At 33.9% G+C, this 21,772-nt stretch overlaps 1 protein-coding gene across 3 annotated transcripts in view; it reads left to right on the top strand.

Annotated features, from left to right (window-relative positions):
• LOC118180330 (transmembrane protein 145-like) overlaps positions 1 to 21,772 on the top strand; it is a 107,924-nt gene that overhangs the window by 32,960 nt on the left and 53,192 nt on the right. For 2 of the 3 annotated variants that reach the window (XM_085815313.1, XM_085815311.1), the window contains exons 3-4: positions 14,495 to 14,569; positions 20,734 to 20,934. In XM_085815313.1, coding sequence (XP_085671439.1) covers positions 14,495 to 14,569; positions 20,734 to 20,934 — 276 coding nt within the window. The remainder of the gene's footprint in view (positions 1 to 14,494; positions 14,570 to 20,733; positions 20,935 to 21,772) is intronic. The other variant, XM_085815312.1, reaches the window with a different exon arrangement.

Genomic DNA, 21,772 nt, shown 5'->3' with positions numbered 1-21,772 from the left:
GACATGCGTTGAATGCTTCGTAGCTGTGATTATACGATGTCTCTGAAAGATGACTTAGTTGAATCGGTAGCCAGGAAGGCCATCAGTCGTTTACAGGAGAGTCAAACGCAATCCATTCTAGCGGAAGCGTTAGGATTTTCCCAAAATGCCATTTTCAGATTACGGAATCGGATTTTGGAAACTGGATATGTTTGAGAAATTCGGGACAAGGTCGTGTTATCGTTTTAAAATAAAAAGCGAGAGATATACGTGCATTTCGTTTAAAAAAATAAAAATATATATCTACTTTAGAGAAATAAATTGATCAGAAAGAACGTTTTGGTTGATGTACTTCAAACATTTTATTACACATTTTATCAGACAAGTCAAGGAAATAAATAATTAATTATATTACGATAGTTATTAATTAAAAAAATATTTTCCATAAATCGATCAAAATAAAATCATGCACCCCCTTGCCCCCCTTGCTACGCCACTGGTAGAAACATGTGCAGTGTGGGGGCGGGCATTATCTTGCTGAAATGTAAGCCCAGGGTGGCGTGACATGAAGGGCAACACAACGGGCCTTAGAACTTCGTCAACGTACCGCTGTGCTGTAAGGTTGCGACGGATGACAACCAAAGGGGTCCTACTATGAAATGAAATGGCACCCCAGACCATCACTCCTGGCTGTCGGCCTGCCTGCGGAAGACAGTCAGGTTGGTATCACACCGCTGCCCGGGACGCATATAAGCAAAATGTACACTGCTAGGACAACGGCTTGAATTTGGCCAATGACAGTTCAGATGAGGGTCCCATTAGCTCCTCCCACATGAGTGACGTCATATTTCTGACGTTTGTTTACATTCTACTGTTCGGAGTTACGAAGTGCTTTTTTTGAATGTACATTTAGTTTTTCGGAATAAAAGTGTATATATATGCGTATATATCTGTATATAACGATTTAATGTTTGTTTCGGAATATTAAGGATGATTCTACTGTTCCAATACAAAATTAGGTCTAGTCAGATAGAAGTTACTGATGGCTGGAAGATACACGTAAAGTGTAGTTTACAAATTATACTGCATATTGATAATAAGAAACTTTTAAGTGATAATGACTTAAATCATCTACTATATAAAATGTACCTGCGGGAATTAAACCAAGTGAAGTTAATGTTAAGTTAGTGAATCCAAGTGCTATTTTGTGTCAGTAATTAATGCAGTAAATATTTTGAATCAAAATGCCACCAGTAACTATTGCAATGAATTGACATAGTGTGTGTCAAGAAATCCTTAAAATACATTTCATATATATCTATCTGAATATTTACAACATTAATTGTGCTTTGATTAAGAAATCAATATGCTTTACAGGATTCAATATGCTTTCTTAGAAATAAACTTCATTTCATTATTAGAACGTAAAGAGTATAAAAGAAAATAAACTTCATTTCATTATTAGAAATAAACTTCATTTCATTATTAGAACGTAAAGAGTATAAAAGATGAAAGAGTGTGTCCAATCTAATGAACATATTGGAATGTAATTTAGCTGTAAAACTACTGAAGTTAAATGATGAACATGTTATTTAATAAGAACTGAGTATATTTAAGATATGCTACCAGCTCTGATATTTCAAGACTGTTGGATATGCTTATCTATGAAGATTAAATCACTATTAACTGACAAATTATGGTTCTGGTAAAGCATATATCATATTTGGAATCGTAGAAAGGAAGTTCATTATTTTTCTGAAATGTAAAGAAAATAATACTGAATAACTGTAAGTGCTTAGTGTTATAGACCTACTGAAATCTAATTTAGCTATAAAACTGCAAATGCTAAATGATGCTGAACAAAATTTAGCAAGAACTGAATTTAGTAAGATATGTTACCTGTAATGATATTTCAAGACACTCAAAAATGCCTAACAATGAGGTATCGTTACCTGTTCTAAGGTGTAATGCTGAATTGAATAAGTATACTTTTATTTCCAGGAAACATACCTTCAAGTGAATTGCTTGAATTAATCAAATTCAATTTTAAAAAAATCATTATTAACTGACATTATAGTTCTGGTAAAGCATATATAATATTTGGAATTTTCATTGTTCAGTATGCATTCTTAGAAAGGAAGTTCATTGTTTTGTTGAAATGTTAAGAAAATAATAGTGAATAACTGTAAGTGCTTAGTGTAATAGACCTACTGAAATCTAATTTAGTTATAAAACTGCAAAACTGCAAATGCTAAATGATGTTGAACATAATTTAACAAGAACTGAATTTAGAAAGATATGTTACCAGTTATGCTATTTCAAGACTATCGAAAATGCCTAATAATGAGGTATCATTATGTGTTCTAAGGTGTAATGTTGAAATGAATCCAATAAGTATACTTTTATTTCTTGGAAACGTACCTTCAAGTGAATTGTGTGAATGTGTGTTTATAGTTCTTTACATCTAGTTAAATACAGTGATACTTACATAATCCAAAACTGAATGGATTAAAAAAATTATCTTAAAGTTGTATTTCAAATTTTACATTTTGTCGTATTAAAGACTGATTACCTGGGTTTCCACTGATGGTTGAACTTAATAAAATATGTCTTGAACAGGCAAATTTTTTTTTCTTTTGAGAAAAAGCATTTAATATTGATTTTCTTACATTAGTATGTATTTTTAACTGTGAAGTTTGTGCATTTAAAAATTGTAATGACATGCAGATTATTATATTTTCATTTATTTCCAATTTCATAAAAAGTATTTTTTTACAATTTACTGCCTGATTTTATACATTATATGTATGAGTAATAAATAATTATTGTAAATATGCTATGTAACTTATATTGTGATCTTTATATTGAAACAACTTATATATGTATGAGTCATGCATCAACTCATGGCAATTGAAATCAAATTGTTAGTAAGAAATTAATGATAATAAGATGCATTGATGTATCTAATAAGATGTATTATTGATGACAGTACATAAAATTAATCAAAATGTAAACTTGTAATATTGAAAAATTTCTCTCTTAAGTAAAATTATTGCCACTACATAATTTTAGCACAAACTAAATATTACAGTATATAAAAGAATACAGTGTATTGCCTGTAAAATTAATGATACTTACAGATTAACACAATCACCTTAGCTCAATTTGGATTTAACACATGAAAATGTAAAAATTATTCATTAGGTGCAAGTTGATGGTTTTCACAACTTTTCTTAAATAGATACCCAAATTATTGATATTTATCATAAGTTGCCTAAGATTATCAAATTATGAAAAGAAAACATACTTTAGAATTTGAAATATAAATTTTAATTATTAAATAAGGAAATAAAGCACGTTCATCTCCAAATCTTTCTGTAATTGGTTTGCCCTATTCTTTTCCCCAAGCAGTTTGTTTTTGCTTGAAAAAAAAAATTAAATAATTTCAGAGACTCGGCATCACACAAACTTCAGCAGCATCAGCTATCTACCAAATGCATTTCCTTTTTCTTTCTTTTAGAAATTTTGTATTCCTGTAGAGTTTCCACTGTAGTTTTTTCCATTGTTGATAAATTCCAAAGAGCATATTTTAAAATTAAAGCAAAAAATATCACAATTTGTTGAAACTTTAAAAAATGTTGAAACTTATCACATATCACATATATATTGACACATATAATACAACACAAAGAATGTGTACAAAAATGGCGACATTGTGCTATTAAAGGATTGTTATGAGCATGGTTGCTAGAGTTTGGCACATTTTAAAAATTTGACGAGTTCTACTGAGGTGGTTGCAAGTAATAAATTAATTGCATTGTAATATGTGCATTTTTACTGTTAAAAATATAAAATTTTTGCTTACAATAAATATCTGAATATGCTAATTATTTATTTGCGCTCTTATGTAATTTTGATAAATTAGACACTATTTATTTTACATTATGGTGATTTCCTGTTATGTTTTTACCACCAATCCTCGAATTCCATATCACAGATTATGTTCTTACTGCATTAATATAAATATTAACAAGACATAGTGCACAATAAAAATTAAGCTTTATTTAGGAACTTCGCGCACACTGCCTGACAGCCTGCCTGTTTCGCTCTGCTCGCTACTCGTAAGAAATTTCTCCTCTAGGGTTGCCACATTTATCGGAGGGCGCAAGGCACGCTCCTTATCGCCATCACCACAGAGTTTCTCCCCCAGTTCCTTTAATGGCTATTCAAGGGAACGACATAAGTTATGAAATTATCTCAGAGTATCCGTGCTGTCGGGTATTTTTTTTATGATTACAAAATTAGAAAAGATCAAAGTGCAATTCAATATATAACAAGGTATTGACACATATAATAAACATGAAATAACAAGAAATATTAAGATATGAATTTTTAAAAAAAATGTTTTAAATTGTTACGTAAGAAGCAAGTTTCTTAGGGAAGTGAACATGTCTTCCCGAACTGGTGACAGTTTGTGTCTTAGAGAGTTCGTTTGCAGATTTATTCTGCTGAACTGTCTTTAAGTCTTTATTTGTTTTCAGTTCAGGCAAATTAGAGTCCGAAAGCAAATAGGCTGGTTTTACACGGCCTATAGACACAGTAGATTTCAGACCGTTAACATCAATTGTGAAAGTTTTGTTCGTTCTAGAAAGGACTTTATGCGGACCTGTATATGGTTGGCACAGAGGTGGCTTTACTCGATCGACACGTAAGTATACATGCGTACACGACTTTAAGGTAGCACTTATGTAACATTTTTCTTGGCAATGTGCAGATGTTGCTATTGGATTCAATTGTTGCATTCTATGCCGAAGATTCGTGATAAATTGTATGTCATACGGAGATATCTTAGATGACGTTATCATATCACTAGGCAGCTTGAGAGTTGTGCCGTACACCAGTTCAGCACAAGATGACTGTAGATCTTCCTTTACGGCTGTCCGAATACCAAGCATAACAACTGGTAGTGTTTCAGTCCAGTTATTGGTCTCGTGAGCCTTGAGAGAAGATTTTAAATGTCGATGAAATCGTTCAACAATGCCGTTGGACATTCGATGATAGGCTGTTGTTGTGATTCTGTTCGTACCCAAAATGCGCGTGAATTCTGCAAAAAGTGCGGATCTCATTTGAGAACCTTGGTCTGTTGTTATGATCGATGGGCAGCCAAAACAAGATATCTAACAGTTGAAGATGGCTCTGCAAATGGTTTCCGTTTTCATATCCGGGATGGGAATGGCTTCAGGCCATCTGGAGAATCTATCTATGAGAGTTAAAAGGTACACGTTGCCTTCTGATGGAGGTAATGGTCCGACGATATCCATATGGATTTCTGAAAAACGTGCATCAGGAAGAGAGAATTTGCCCAGTGGTGCTTTAGTATGCCTAGTAATTTTCGATGTTTGGCAAGATTCACAGGATTTCACCCAATTTTTGATATGTTTCATGTCGGGCCATACATAACGAGAACAAATAAGCTTCATAGTAGCTGCAATTCCTGGATGTGACAGATTATGCAGATGATTAAAGATGAGTCTGCGAAAGGAATTTGGAACAAATGGACGAGGAATGTCCGTTGATATGTCACAAAGAATATTACCATCAGAATATTGGCATGGTTTAAATTCCAGTTTCAAAGATGATGTGTTGTTTTTGAGAAGGTCTTGTACCTCCGGATCACGTCGTTGAGCTTCCGAAAATTTTTTAAAATCCAAAAATGGAGATTTTGTTATGGAATCAATTTCGATTCTTGAAAGAGCGTCAGCAACGACGTTTTTTGAACCTTGCACATGCCTAATATCAGTAGAGTACTGAGAAATAAAATCTAAATGGCGCAATTGTCGAGGTGAACATTTATGAGGGTTCTGTTTAAAAGCGTATATTAACGGTTTTTGATCCGTATAAATTATAAAATTTCTGCCCTCTAACATGTGTCGGAATTTCTTAATTGCAGAATAAATTGAAAATAATTCCCTATCGTACGCGGACCATTTCTGTTGATTTTTATTGAGTTTCATAGAGAAAAATGCTATAGGTTCCCATGTTTGTTGAGACAACTGCATAAGTGTGCCGCCTATTGGGACGTCTGAGGCATCTACCCAGATGCTTAGCTGGGCTCCGGGAATAGGGTGTCTCAAAAGGGTAGCCTGAGCAATGGCATTTTTGGCAGCAATAAAGGCTTGTTCAGCATTCTTGTTCCAATTTGATTGTGGGGATGAATCCTGAACACGAGAACGAGATTTCGTTTTATTAATATAGCCTTCTAACAATTTTATTAAAGGAGAAAGAATATGTGCTGCTTTAGGTATGAAACATCTGTAAAAGTTAAACATGCCTAAAAATCGGCGAAGCTGAGTGAGAGTGGTAGGTTGAGAAAAATCTAAAATACATTTGACTTTGTCAGGAAGAGGTTCAATTCCGTTTTCACTAAGGTGAAAACCTAAGAAATCAATAGACGTTTGACTAAAGGTGCATTTTGAAACATTTATGCAAAGTCCATATTCCTGAAGTTTGGAAAATAAAGCTTTCAAATGCCTGCAATGTTCCTTAGAATCTTTAGAGGCTATGAGCAAGTCATCGACGAAAGCGTAAACACCTTCTAAATCCCGCGTGACTTCATCTATAAAACGTTGAAAAGTCGCGGATGCATTGTATAAGCCGAATTGCATACGGGTACTTTCGAATAAACCGAATAGTGTGCATATGGCGGTTTGTGAATGTCGGCTGGGTTAATTGGTATTTGATGGTATGCCTTAATCAGGTCGACATGACTAAAAATTTTAGTACCGTGCAATGCAGCAGTAAAATCGGCTAAGCATGGAATAGGATATTTGTCTTTTATTGTTTGAGCGTTCAATGCTCGATAATCTCCTACAGGTCTCCATTCCAGACTTCCCTTTTTTGGAACCATGTGAAGTGGGGATGCATAATTGCTGCTCGAAGGTCTCAAATGCCCCAATTGCATCATAGTTTGAAATTCTTGTTTTGCTATTTTTAAGCGATCTGGAGCTAACCGACGAGGTTTTGCAACCACAGGTGGACCTTTAGTTATGATATAATGAACGGTGTTATGTTTAACAGGTTGGTTAGGATCTGGTAATCTAGTAACTGAAGGAAATTCTTTTAAAATTTTGTGATATGGTGTATCACTAAATACAGTTTTTACTGAATAAATGCTTGCATTTTTCACGCAACCGACGGTTTTAAATTGCGTTTTTAAATCTTTGAGACATTTGTTTCTGAGATCAGGCACCAATTCAAAGAAATGGAGAAAATCTGCTCCAAGAATGGGTGTACTAACATTTGCTATAAGAAAAGTCCATGTAAACTGTCGTCTTAATTTGAAACCCAAAGTGTTTTTTGACCATAAACATGAATAGTAGAAGAATTAGCAGCGAAAAGTGTTTGTTGGGACGAATTCCGTTTTTGAGAATTATTTGCTGGAAGTAAGGACACGTCAGAGCCGGTATCGACCAAGAATGAAAGGTTTGTTCTACGGTCACGAACGAACAGGCGACGTGAAACTTGAGGCAAAGAATAAGTCGCCTCTATTCTTTGCTGGTTTCGTTTCCCTGCCATGAACAAGGTTTTGTACATTTGTCATCTCTACACTTTTTCCCAAAACGTCTATGATACCAGCAAACAGAATAATCTCTCTTTTTGGAATTGCTTCTTTCCTTATTGCGATCTCCGCGATTTGGCGAGCGACCACGAGAAAGAGAAATGCGATCAATACGTTTGTTTAATTTTTCTATTTGTTTAAATAATTTATCCTCAAGAGACTGATCGACTGTGCGAGAAACGGCACAAGTCCCTGGGGTTGGATTTACTTCGAAAATTCTGTCGGCAATTTCTGCAGCTTTATCTACAGTTAAATTGGAAACCGCTGCCAAAATAGACTGAACAGTCGAAGGCAAACGTTGAAGGAATAATTCTAACATTAAGTTATCAGGAACATTTAAAGATTCTGCTCGACGTTTCATATTTCTAAGCAAATCGGAAGGTTTTCGAGAACCTAATTCTTCTCCAGATAATAACTGGTGAATTTCTTGCTGAGAAGATTCTCCTGAACGATTTATTAACTCAGTTTTGAGCTTTGTATATGGATCAATAGGGTCTGGTTTCATAAGTAAATCCCGTACTAGTGATGCGATATCTGGAGGAAGATGAGAAACTACATAATTATATTTAGTAATGGATTCTGTGATAGGTTTGGGGGTGGCAAGAGCAAAGGTACTTTCACACATAATAAACCATAAAGATGGGTCTGATCGGTTATAAACCGGAATTCGGACGGCATGAACATCAGACATTGTGCAAGGTTTTTAAGCCAAAATAAAAGCAAAAATTTTAACTAAAGAAAATGAAATTAAATGATAAGTAGAAAACAGAATTATAAAATGATCTATAATTACTACTCATCTGTGATCCGGAGGACGAAAACCGATGTAATCCATTACTTCTGGTTTGGAGATCTTGAGTGATGGCTTGTAGTCAAAACCGAAAGTGCTTGAGAACTGTTCATATGATTTAACACAGTCCGGGTTACCATTATGGTTTTTTCCTGTTATGTTTTTACCACCAATCCTCGAATTCCATATCACAGATTATGTTCTTACTGCATTAATATAAATATTAACAAGACATAGTGCACAATAAAAATTAAGCTTCATTTAGGAACTTCGCGCACACTGCCCGACAGCCTGCCTGTTTCGCTCTGCTCGCTACTCGTAAGAAATTTCTCCTCTAGGGTTGCCACATTTATCGGAGGGCGCAAGGCGCGCTCCTTATTGCCATCACCACAACATCAGTAATCTTCAGACTAATTTTAAATTTAGTTTCAGTGTGAATTTCTTTTGTTCTCTGCTTTCTTATGTTTAAATTGATGTCATGTAAAGCAACATAAAAAATAAAACTATTAAAAAAATATATGAAAAGCAAACAAATGAACAGATATGAAAATTTATCAGTTCAGTTTCATAGATATTCCGTATAATAAAACCCCAAGTTAATTAATAGGTGAAACTAATGAAATGTACAACTTCACATACAGGATCTGTCAGAAAAATACATAGAAACTTTATAGATGATATCTATATATTGGTTTCTAAGTTGAATTATCTTTATAATATGTAGTATGATGTTCGTACTCTCGCATATATGTAATACATGACAGTGAACCAAAATGGATTTGGAGGACTCTGAGAGATGTTGTGTAGTACAAGAAATCGGTTAGGCTAGAGGTCCTTCATCAAAAAATTATAGCAGAATGTGCAGCAGTCGCCTCAGACACATCGACTAAACATTGTTCAAATAGCTGCTCAGTATTGTGCTATAACTCTAGCTGTTAATGGCTACCGCTGTGACTGAGCAATCTAAGTAACTGTACAGGTACATATTCAAAAATATTTTTATTATTATTATTATATTATTTTTATTAGCATAGCCTCTGATATGTATGATTTAATTAAGTTCAATACTAAAGCACAAGAATTTTCTGCTAATCTTTGGAATATGGTAACAGGTAGTTTGGCGACATTTTGGTAAGGCGATAAATGTTACTAGCTAGAACTTTAGCAGTGTACATGGATAAAGTCAAGAGTTTGCGCAATGCCATTTTTGTGCAATTCTGGGATGTTTTTTTAAGTGAAAATAGGTCGACGTGTACATGGATACTGTGTATGTGCAATTCTTAAAAACGCGGCAAGCGATTCTGCACTTTCTCCCAATTTCACACCTAATCTTTGTCATGATTAAGCACTTTTGTTCCATAAAAGTTCTAGGATAAGCGTAATTCGGCTAGCAGATTGTTGGGAAAAAATGTTGAGTTAAAAAAAAAAAAAAAAAAAACTGCCTTTACTTCGTAAAAACAAAATGGCGTCCAAAAAAAAAAAAAAAAAAAAAACTAGCAGGTTGCTGTAGCAGAGTTGGTCGCCAAATTTTCGCCAAGTTACCATAATCCAAATATTAACCGAATTTTCTTTTATTATTAAAGTGTGTGCATTTTTTGATAGGCCGTTTATAAATATAGATGAATTTTAGTTTAATAGGACTGAGGGCCAGACAACCAGCACCTGAGTGGTAAAGTTGCTGAATACTACATATTTAGCCCAGGGTTCCAATTTTGCCAAATGCATGGGCGCTTTCATGGTTTTCCTCAAGTGTAATGTGTTTAAGAGCCAGTTTCCCTTTGAAAGTCTTCCATAAAAGCATCCCTCCTGTTAAGTAAATAGCACTCTAGTGCTTTGCATAATTAAATAAACCAAACCAAACCGAGGGCAAAAAAATCACTAAACCAAGGGCACTAAATCATGCTACTTGGTGGTCAAAGGGATAATAGTAAGAACATAAAACAGTATTAAAATTAACACACTGCATTTTTGTGGATGCCAGTTGCCTCGTATTTAGCACACATTTGTAATTAGCATCTATGTTCCCCATAGCCTTTTATCATTTGAGCAAAGGATCTTTTGTCAAATTTGTGACTATCATACATTTTTCTGTTAACTTTAATTTAAAACTGTGTAACCGCACGTTCCCTTAAGTCAAGGATGAATATTCCATAACATGTGAAGAAAACATATATTTATTTTCTCATATGTCGAACCTTTTTCAGTATTATACTCAAATATAAGACTTCATACTATATTTAAAGTTTATTATATACATCAATAAACCAGAGCTTGATCTTTCCATTAAAAAAAAAAAAAAATCACATTACAGGAAATGAAATTTGAGATTAACACTACATTCACATTTATATAATTTTAATTTCAGCTTCAACATTATTCATTTCCTAAATTAAATCTTAACCTGGACTATTTAGACATGTTATGTTCTACACTTCCTTCCCTACAAAAAAAAGGGGCCCACCAGCATCAAGCGGTTAAGTCGCTGAACACTGGTAGTTCGGTCTGAGGTTTGAATCCTGCAAACAGGCTGGCTGTATGGATGTTTTCATGGTTTTCCACATGTGTAATGTGTATACAAGCCAGTTTCCCTTAGAAATTCCTCCATGAAGGCATCCCTCTGCTTAGGCAGATAGCCCTCAAGCTATAAATTGCTATAAATAACATAAACCAAATCAAACCTTGCAAAAAAGTTAGGAACAGATTATCATTTTAAACTTTTTCTCTGTCATCACTTCTGAAACTGACTACTTCTCCTCAATATACAAATTCTGGTACTGAACATCTTTTTGAAATGACAAGCTTTACACAAAATTAAAATCATGTAGAACTGCTGGTGGTCATCGTAGAGAGGGTTCACTGTATTTATTAAAGGTCAGAAATTTATTCAACTATTTCTAAAAATGTAAATTAATCAACAAAATCTGATATTAAGTACTTTGTAAGCATAATTAGTAACAACTTCCAAGTTTGATTTAGTATATATGATTATAGTTTATTACACTAACGAATGTCATTTGCTTGACAGATAAGAAGAATTTCTTTTGAGGAGCTGTTTTGCTTGGAGGGTTGGTTTAGTTTGTTTGATTATGGAAAGCATACAAGGTCTATGTGGGAGGGATGTCTTTGTGGAGGATTTTCTAAGGGAAAAACTCTCATATCCATGTTACACATGTGGAAAACCAGGTAAGTGGTCATGCAGCCAACCTGTCCAACTGAAATCAAACTCAGATCGAACTATCAGCGTTTCAGTCACTTTACCACTCAGCCGCTGTTGGGCTGTGTGGGGAGGGCCATGAAGGTTAGGTTATTTCATTACGGCAAAGCCTCGAGGGCTAACTGCCTAAGGGGAGGGATGCCTTCGTGGAGGACTTTCTAACGGAAACTGGCTTGTATACACGTTACACATGGGGAAAACTACGAAAACGCCCATGCAGCCAGCCCGTTCACAGGATTCAAACCTCGGACCGAACTACCAATTTTCAGCGACTTTACCGCTCGCGCTGGTGGGCTCGAGGGCCATGAAGGAAAATAATTACATGCACTGAAAACTGAATTCTAAACTAAATGTATAAAGAAAGCAATGGAAATTCACTTATCAACACTAGTTCTTATTAATTTAAAATACTGCTTAAAATAAATTTATAAAGCTATTGAATGAAAATTTTCTGTTAACGTATTTCAGACATGTGTAAGGAGTAACAGATTAATTATTTCTAATATTATTAAGTAATTTTTGGTTAATCTTTGAATTATGGTAACTTGGCGATTTTTTGGCGACCAACCCTGCTACAGCAACCTGCTAGTTTTTGTTTGGACGCCATTTTGTTTTCACAAAGTAAAGGCATATTCTTTTTTTTTTACTCAACATTTTTTTCGAACAATCTGCTAGCCGAATTACGCTTATGCTAGAACTTTTATGGAACAAAAGTGCTTAATCATGACGAAGATTAGCTGCGAAATTGGGAGAAAGTGTAGAATTGCCCACTGCTTGCCGCGTTTTTAAAAATTGTACATACACGGTATCATCCATGTACACGAACTATTTCCACTTAAAAAAATCCCAGAATTGCGCACACTCTTGACTTTATCCATGCACACTGCTAAAGTCCTAGCTAGTAACCTTTATCGCCTTACCAAAATGTCGCCAAACTACCTGTTACCATATTCCAAAGATTAGCCTAATTTTCTTATAAAGGAATTAAAAAATAAAAACAAACAAAATGTTCTTTAGAGAAATTATTCTACTATTAAAAATCATATACTACTGGAATTAACATCCCACTTTATCCAAAATTAAATAAATGCATTTTTAATTGAGAAATCAAGTTGTGCAGAAATATTAAATATGAATACATTAATTAATCTTAATTATTTAAAAAAACTGAATGTGAAGATGGGAAAAATTAAGAGAAAAAAGCTTTGTAGACTATTTGCTAGGAAATCTGACATTCTGAAAAATGAATACATGCATACACACACTCACTCATACTTATATGTATAAAACACACACATATTGATAGATATAATTCACATATGATTAATTATATATTGAAAAATATATGTATGTGAGCATGCATGTGTATACACACTCAGGCATATAGTGAGAAATTTTGTAATGTTTGAGACATAAATTTATATTCCTTCTGGAACAGTAAGGAAATAATACTTTAAAGGAAAATTTAAAAAATAGTGTCACTAGAACAAATTTACGTTGCAAAGTAAAAATGTTTTTCATTCAAACAACGCACTTCCTCACGCCGAATAACAGAATGTAAACAACGTCAGAATGTGACATCACTCATGTGGGCGGAGTTAATGGTGATCCTTATCTGGATTGTCATTGGCCAAACTTAAGCTGTTGTCCTAGCAGTGTACATTTTGCTTATATGCGCCCGGGACGTCTCCAGACTCGCCTTCACTGGTCATCGGGGCTCAGTTCAAAGCGGGACTCATCGCTGAAGACTATTCTACTCCAGTCAGTGACATTACAGTGCGAATGAGCCCAACACCACTGCAAATGGGCTTGACGTTGTACAGAGGTCAATGGTAGTCGGCGCAAGGGGCGCCGTGACCTCAATCCCCTTTCTGTGTGCCGTCTATGAATGGTCCTTGCGGTCAATGAAGCACTAGTTGCACGTACAAATCGATGATAATGATGCATCTGGAGCTGTGAGTGCCGCTCTGACGATTGCTCGGTCTTCACGTTCTGTCGTTTTTCTTGACGCTTCCTTCTTGACGCTGTGTGCAGCCATGGTTCACCCATTCATGCCAACATCGTCTAATAGTGGCATCGCTCCTGCTCAAATGTCGAGCTATTCGCCGATAAGACCAACCGGCTTCTTTGAGCCCACTACACGACCTCTCTCAAATTCTGACATTTGCGCATATCGTTCGCGCACTTGTATGCGAGGCATAGTTACTGTCTACCTGAGTATACGGAATGGAATTCGTGAAGAATTTATAACCTGGAATCGTAATCTCTCCTCTTAAATATCCTGCCAGTTGCGCAGATCAGATGCGCTGTAGCGACAACCGTTCATTCATTTGCAGCCAAAATGTACAATTTTGCATTTTCCGTTGAAACCTGTATGCATATGAATTTGTGTCCAATTTGCTTTATATCGTCTCGGTGCGTAATGGTGCGTCGTGTTTTTTTTTTTTTTTTTTTTCTTTGTCTAAGAGTGTATATAAGAAATTGTCGTAATTGGTATGATTAAAGAGTATATTGTCTATGAGAAATTATTCTAGTGTACCTGGAAATCTGGAAATAAAGATGATTTAATTCGCTGAATTTAGTTTAGTATCAACTCCTTCCTCTCGCCGTACCACTCAGCTATTGCGACTGTGCTTCGAAATTATGACATATATATAAACCTACATAGCACCTCCACCACGACAATAATAATAATAAAATAATTTATTAAAAAAATTTATGTATAACGTCCCGAATTTTGAATTTGAAATTTGGTCACCTTAATTTATATGGTACATGTACAATAAACAAAATTCTGATATTTGTTTCCCTTTATGATGTAACATTTTTAATGTCTAGCAGTCTATATTGCAGATACATACCAAAAGTTGCATTCTCTTTTATCTTTTAAAAGGAATTCAGGACACAGAATATTTTATTATACTATGATGAAAGGAATCAATGGCCTGCAGTTTACAAGAAAAATAAGGTAAGACAATTTTCATTTTCTACCATTTCATGTACTTCACTTTTGAGTAAACAAACAATGTTCGTTATCATTCGAGTAAATAAAATTATGAAATGCGTAAAGATAAAGAAAATTAAAAGCCAAAGTGTAAAGTCACAAAGTAACAGGGAAATAAAGCAGGACTTTGAATTATCGATATTCAGGCGTACGCTAATTCCACAGTCGACATTTTTATGTCAATGATAAATTGCATATTCTCCATAATGTGTGTTATTAATTTCACTTACATAAAAATGCTGCAGAAATTTGTTCAGTAATTTTTTCACTATACCCATATGCTAGCCTATAAATATCAATGCCAAGGTTAATTTTGTTATTCGGTGGTTGAGCTCAAAAAGAAATCACGTCTCATAGAAATCCAGAACTGCATCCAAAGAAGAATTTGTTTTGTATAATGATAAAATATGGAAAGTATGATTAATTTTGAGCTAATAGAAAATAAATATACAATCAGTACTTTTGTTGTCATAAATTAGATAATTTGAAATGAATTTTAACCATCAAACGAGCTGTATTGATCAACAGACTTCATGTGATTCTTCAATAGAATAATGCTAAATCATGCTTTCCAAGAGTAACATGATTATGAGCTTAATTACTGGGAAATTCGTCCTCATTCTCGTAAGAGTCCAGGTATTGCTCCTTTTAATTATTTATTACTTATTTATATCAGTGCAAAATTTTCTTGTTGGCAATACGTTTAGCGAGAAAATCTGTTTAAGCAAAAGTGAAATGAGAACAAATGCAATAAGTATCCGTGAGGTATTTTATTTATTTATTTTTTTTCCGTTGAAATCCAGTGGCGTTCCGTCAGCTGACTTCGGCTTAGCCACTCCTAAGGCCAGATGGAGTCACTTTATTATGGAGGAACTTAGTAGGTGAGCTTTTTGGCTTCTATGAACGTGTAATGTCTTCTTTGGGATTCGAACCCAGGCCTTTTGGTTTCCGCAGTCGGCTCCTCTAACCACTATACCGTCTGCGTGGCATGTGAGGTTAATTTTTTTTTTTTTTTTTTTTTTTTTTTTTTTTTGTCAACTGTATGATGTAAAAGTAATTTAACAGTTAGAAAGAATGAAAGAAAAATATAAAAACATCTTGCTGCACAACTTGTCGTAATTCACGTCTTTTTTTATGCTTGTGCTTAACTTGTCAAGAAGTTTAATGCTTTTCATCTCTAAAAACAGCAATTTATTAAGAAAAGTAAAAGAGAAATTTAATAACTTCTCATTTAATGTTTATGCGCTCTCAAAAAAGATGAAAAGTGCATGAAGTGATAAATACAAATGAAAACTGACAGGATAACTATGTGCTTAGCTCGCTGCTTTCCAAAGCCCTGCAAATAAAAAAAAGTATACGTAAAACAGGCTTTAATTTATGTATGTGTGTCTGTAAATGAAGGAAATGTAAATAAAATAATGTTCATGTAATGCCAGAAGTTAACTGCTGCCAAATGATATTGCGTGATCTTGAATCTTTGCGATGTGCTAGTAGTTATTCTTTTACGATAAAATAAGTGATGAAAGAGGGTAGTAGAACATACGAAAAGTACAAATTGCTCCTGAGAATTTTCTACATATGCAAATTGTAATGTTAAAAATTAAAACCATTACGAAATGTGAATAATACTGATTCTGTCTGACAACAGCCAGATTTAAATGCATCCGAATGATACTATATTCACTACGGTGATAAATTTGCGTAATAAAATTGCAATAATATCGGAAATTGCTTATCCTATAATTATTAGCACACAGAGGCGCTTTCAGAGACTTCTTGAGAAAAGAGGGCGAATGGTACGCATAATTTGCAAGTGCACATCGGTATCGCCACTGAGACAGAGGTTCCAATTATGTGCCAATGAGCTTCTACTGCAGTTATGACGCTGAATCATTGAAACTATGGATATGAGCGCATATTGTTGTTTACGTTTTATTTTGGATTTGTTTCGTAGTTATGCATGTATAGCGCTACCATTTTAGAAGAAAATCTCGTAGTTTTTTCATTTTATAAGTGTATTTAATCGTCAGCATTTCATTTTCGTGAACCTTATCACGCGTTGATATTCGGATTAATGTTCGGGAAATATTACCGCTCTTTGTATCGAGAAAATGACTCAAGGTACAACCAGCGTCGAATATTACTCGTTTAACTGACATCTAAGGATTAAGAGAATTCAAGTGTACAGTTTTTTTACTGAGCTGAGAATAACTGTAAGTGTTACAATGAATCTAATATTTTCTTATCTTAATGCTTGCATTCCCTTGATTTTGAAAACGTAAGATTCAAAATATATATTGTAAATGATCTGATTATACCTATTGTTAACATTAAAAGTTACATATAAATAGATTAAAAATATTCGTTGTGAATGAGATGCATCTATTCTGCCTGCTATTTCTTGCGCAGGGAATACATTTAAGAATGAAAAGTTATTAACGTGAAATTTAACACGCTAAATATATAGGAATGCAAATTACGAAAATTCACTTAAGCTGTGCATTCGCTTATAAAACCGTGCATTCGCTTATAAAACCGTGCATTCGCTATTATTATAGAACATAATTTTCACATAGACTGCAATAAAAATTGCTAAGACCTCTGTAATTTATGCATATAATTATGCTTATATTTTAGCTAAATTCACACTGAAAATTTTCACAAGTATCCACAATGCATTAATTATTTTGTGCAGGAAATTGCGTGACACAATATTTTCAACCATCTTGCTGAAAGTGCGGTAAATGTCATGTAAAATGCCAGAAATATTACTGGAAGCCCATTGGTCCATTCTAGAAGTCACTCCCAAAGTGGCTATACAGATGTGCACTTGCAAAATATGCGAACGTTACACCTAAGATAGAGAGATAAAAGAGCATATAAATTACTGGCGAAAGTTTCTTGTATTTTTCTGAGCAGCAGCTTGCAAATAACGAAATTCCTAACAAGACATTATCTTTATACGACTGCATAGGCTGATTAGAAAGTTTTGAGACTGATTCTGTAGAATCAGATGTCTCTTATATGTTCTATATTGTTTCCTTCTTCAGATATAACACTTATATTTTTCATCGTTTCTTTACAAACCATTCAAAAACATGATACAAATTTTGCGACATCCTCTTTAACACTGCGGACGTAGTGATTTTCACTTTCTCATACGAAGATTGCTTTTTTATATTCAGCTGATTTTTTAATATTGAAAATGCCAGAAATCAAGTCACTAACGCTAGGCTATATGCAGGTAATTCTAGGTTATAAGTCATTAACTTTAGGACCATATACAGTATTGATAGATGGAATTGAAACAATTCTGCCAATACCACAGCAGCAAATGCAGTCCGGCATTATTCTGGAAGAAACGAACATTGAATATATGCAGGATTTTCTACCTCATTGCTCCAGGCAAAAGCTTTTTAAGTCATTTACATAATAGTTACTATTCAATTACAGATACCCCAGATATCAAATATAAAGATATACAAATAAATATCCTCCCGTAAATAATTTACTTCTTTGGTAAACAATATACAAATAAAAAAGTAGTTTTAGGATTTATTTTAAGTACGCAAAAATTAAATAAAATTCTAATGAGACAGATATGCTTGTTTTCTGCTGCATAATAAATTAAATGCTGGTGCGATATGTGACACTGCTGGACATAAAGTAATGCTTTTTAAGTCATTTTTTAGTCTCCTTGTTTCAACGTTGAACGACATTTGGTTTTAATTAGCGTTGAAACTGGAAAAGTAATTTTATAAAAATGTATAAAAATATGTGGGGCTGAATGAGAGAAGAACATTTAATGCCATTTTAGAAATAGTGAGAAATCTAGTTCTAAATCCAATCCAGAATTCAACAAGGATTTTTCTGAAAACTGAAGTTTTAAGTTTGAATCGCTAGATAGTTTTACAAATTCCTTTCGCATAACAAATTCCTTTTGCATTTTTATATAACGGGTAATTAATCTCATTAATATCAATTAATGTAATTTCTTTAAAATCTTAGGAATGCAGCTCCTTTAAATTGAACTATCAAAATGAATTTTTGCGGCAACAAAATTTCGATTTGTGACCTCATTTGGGATCGTGACCCATGATTTAAGAAACTCTGCTGTAACTAATTTACATTTCTGGTCAATAAACGGAAAAGGAGAAATTATAGCAAAAGTCTATATCGTAATAACTGGTTAATTAAAATAATAATAACCCTGCACACGGTCTGCCCATAGGTGTGCAATGTTGACATCCATAAACGTTCTTTTTTTTACCATTTGCGTGTTATTATTGCCTTAATATGCTTCAGTTACTGAAATAATAATTACGTGGTTAAATATTTCTTCATTATTGCTTTCTTATGTTTAATACAAAAAAAAAAAAAAAAGTCACATTTGTGTATAGTCACAAAGACGTCTTCTTCGTTTACTAGTCCAAAACATACTAGGTACTTCCATTAGCTGCGACCAAATATGAAAGGCCATGGCCATTCAGCTGCAGTTTAAGGTATTTCTGCACAGGGTTGTCAAATCTAATATCAGAAAAGAGAAAAAGAGGTAGTTTCAAAACTTTTCGGTATTTTATAATTGGGATTATTTAGTAGATGCGAGACAGACCAGTTATAATGGGACTAGTGAATTCCATTTCTTGCATTGACATAATGGATCATTATACTGTTAACAAGCTTTTGATAGAGGGTGACTCGTACGCCAGTTAAGTTTGCACAGAAAACCTTTTGACTTTGACGTGACTCTGCTTTACAAAAGGGAATTCGAAACAATAAAGTAAACCTCCCCGATAACATAGATTATCTGACAGTTGATTACTTAAGACAATACTGTTGCTTTATATCTACTTTAATGACGAGCCTTTGCTGAATGGAGTCACAGAGTCCTGAGATTTTTGTAATTTATACCTCTAAAATTATCTAATGAAATTTTAACTGCCCAGACTTTCGCAAGCAAAGTAATAAATCATTTGTATACTATCAAGCATGCATACTTATGTACATCCAATTTTTAAATTTTGTTCCAAATTTAAGCAGTTAAATTTCCTTTTTATATAAAAGTACTTAATATATATACATGGTGACTCAAAACTCTTGAAGAAATCTTTACGAGGGGATAGAAGACCCCTAAACAAGCACGTTTCGTCATACAATGCATAGACGTAATTCAAGAGGTGAAGTTATAATGCTGGCCATCATTGAATGAATATAAACGTTGGCTGCACCGGAGAAGTTTTTTTCAAGTTATGAGGCAGATCATAAAACCTCTGAACGACTGCGAATATCTTCACGAAATGAACTTCTTGGCTGGCATCATAGGATGCATGCCGTCCAAGGAATGTGAAGACACTGTGTTACAGATAAACTCTGCCTATATTTAGAAATCGTGACGGATAGATTACTCGAGAAATTTCTAATGCTGTAAATGTGTCCCATTCGACAATGGTGTTCATTCTACGAGATGAACGATTATACCCTGGCTATACATGAAAGTGTAAGCCCGTGAAATCGGAAAGTGACACTTTCCGATTATTAGCTTCGAATCGATTTTGTACACTAGTTACTTCAGCAAACTCAGCACAGCCGGATGTTCCTGTCTAATTCATTTGCGAATGCGCCTGAGAGAATTTTTAATTACGATAATTTTCTTGTGTAGGTAATCGGCAATCCAAACGCCGCATGTCCATTATTAATATATTTTTTGTGAACTTGCTTTCTAAGTTGCATAATGGAAATTTCGCAGTTTGATTCAGTTATCACAATCATCTATTCCTCGTAACAAAACCAAATAAACCTTTAACTGGATGATATGCATCAAAATCTGAACATCTCGTTTAACTAATGGCTTGATTTATCAGTCAGGTCGTCCTGAGTATAGTATGTCATCTTAAAATAAAATCATAACTATTTCTAAACGCAGACCAAGAGAACTGTGCTCAAATTTTTCATCATACTCAATAAAGGTTGAATAAATAGGCTTTTAAAACGTCTAATTTAATAAAGCATTCGCTATCGAAACCGTTTCAGAGTTAATCCAGAACGGATCTAACGCTATGGATTCTTTATTGTTTTATTTTAATTTGTTTATTACTTTGCTGTTTTTGAAAATGCTTTTAATTTCGCAGACATGCAGAGAGAAAGAAGCCGTATTGTTCATACCCAATGGACAGTTAATTCCTTTAAATGAAACAACTTTCCGTTCCGGATGCTTTGACAGTATGGAAGAAGGCCTAGAAGGTTGGATCCACTGTCACAGTAGAAGGACATTTCAATCGCGAAGAGAACGATGGTGGTTTATCGCCATTAGTAACTGTGACACAAAAAAGGTAAACTTTTATAAATATTGCCTTTAAGAAGTAATTTGTTCTGATGCAGGCTGATTAATATATTTCTGATATACTCAATATTTTTAATTTGTTAAATTACATGCATTTATAAAAATTAATTACAAGCTACTGATTGTCATAAAATACTGAAGAAAACATAGGCTTCGCTGCTTGGGTCGCCTTAAATATTTAATAGCTTAAAATGTTGGTGTATACAAAATTACTACCTGTTTTAGATGCATATTGCAATCGGAAAAGTTACATGATAGATAATGCTGGAAAAACAGGAATTTTTTTGTCAATAAATCATGAAATAATTAGAGCATATAAACAGAGTTTATCAGCCCTAGCAACAGCAAGCATTAAACATAGAGCACATCAGGCATTGCTTAGTTTACGATTCTGATACAGTAATACTAATATTTATAATAGTAATATTTATATACATTAACATTTATCAAATGCGGGGATTCTCGTATGTGAACTTCAGTACAGTACATGGAACCGCTGGTTTTAAAAATTTCGAAAAGATGACAGAAGATGTAAAGCAGTAGAATATTTTTGTACATTGTAAGAATGTGATAAAATGCTATTCATGTGATCCAAAATTTTATATTAGAATTGAATTCTATACTATCTCTTTAACTGATATATAAAAGAGATAAAAATACTATAAATTTAAATTACAGTAAAGTTTCTAGGCCGCACAGCTATCAAATTAAATAAAACAGCTAAGCTATAAATTTTTGATAAGGAGGAAACACTCAAATCTTCTAGTTCAACAAATATTGCAAAAAATTCAAGTTTGAAAACTCGAATTTCGCTCTTTTTTTATCAT

Source organism: Stegodyphus dumicola, chromosome 4 (genome assembly GCF_044657685.1).
Source record: "Stegodyphus dumicola isolate Sdum_Otavi_A_Nest chromosome 4, ASM4465768v1".
NCBI classification, from domain to species: domain Eukaryota; kingdom Metazoa; phylum Arthropoda; class Arachnida; order Araneae; family Eresidae; genus Stegodyphus; species Stegodyphus dumicola.
Note: the sequence above shows the minus strand (reverse complement) of the source record. Positions and strands in the feature narration are given on the sequence as shown.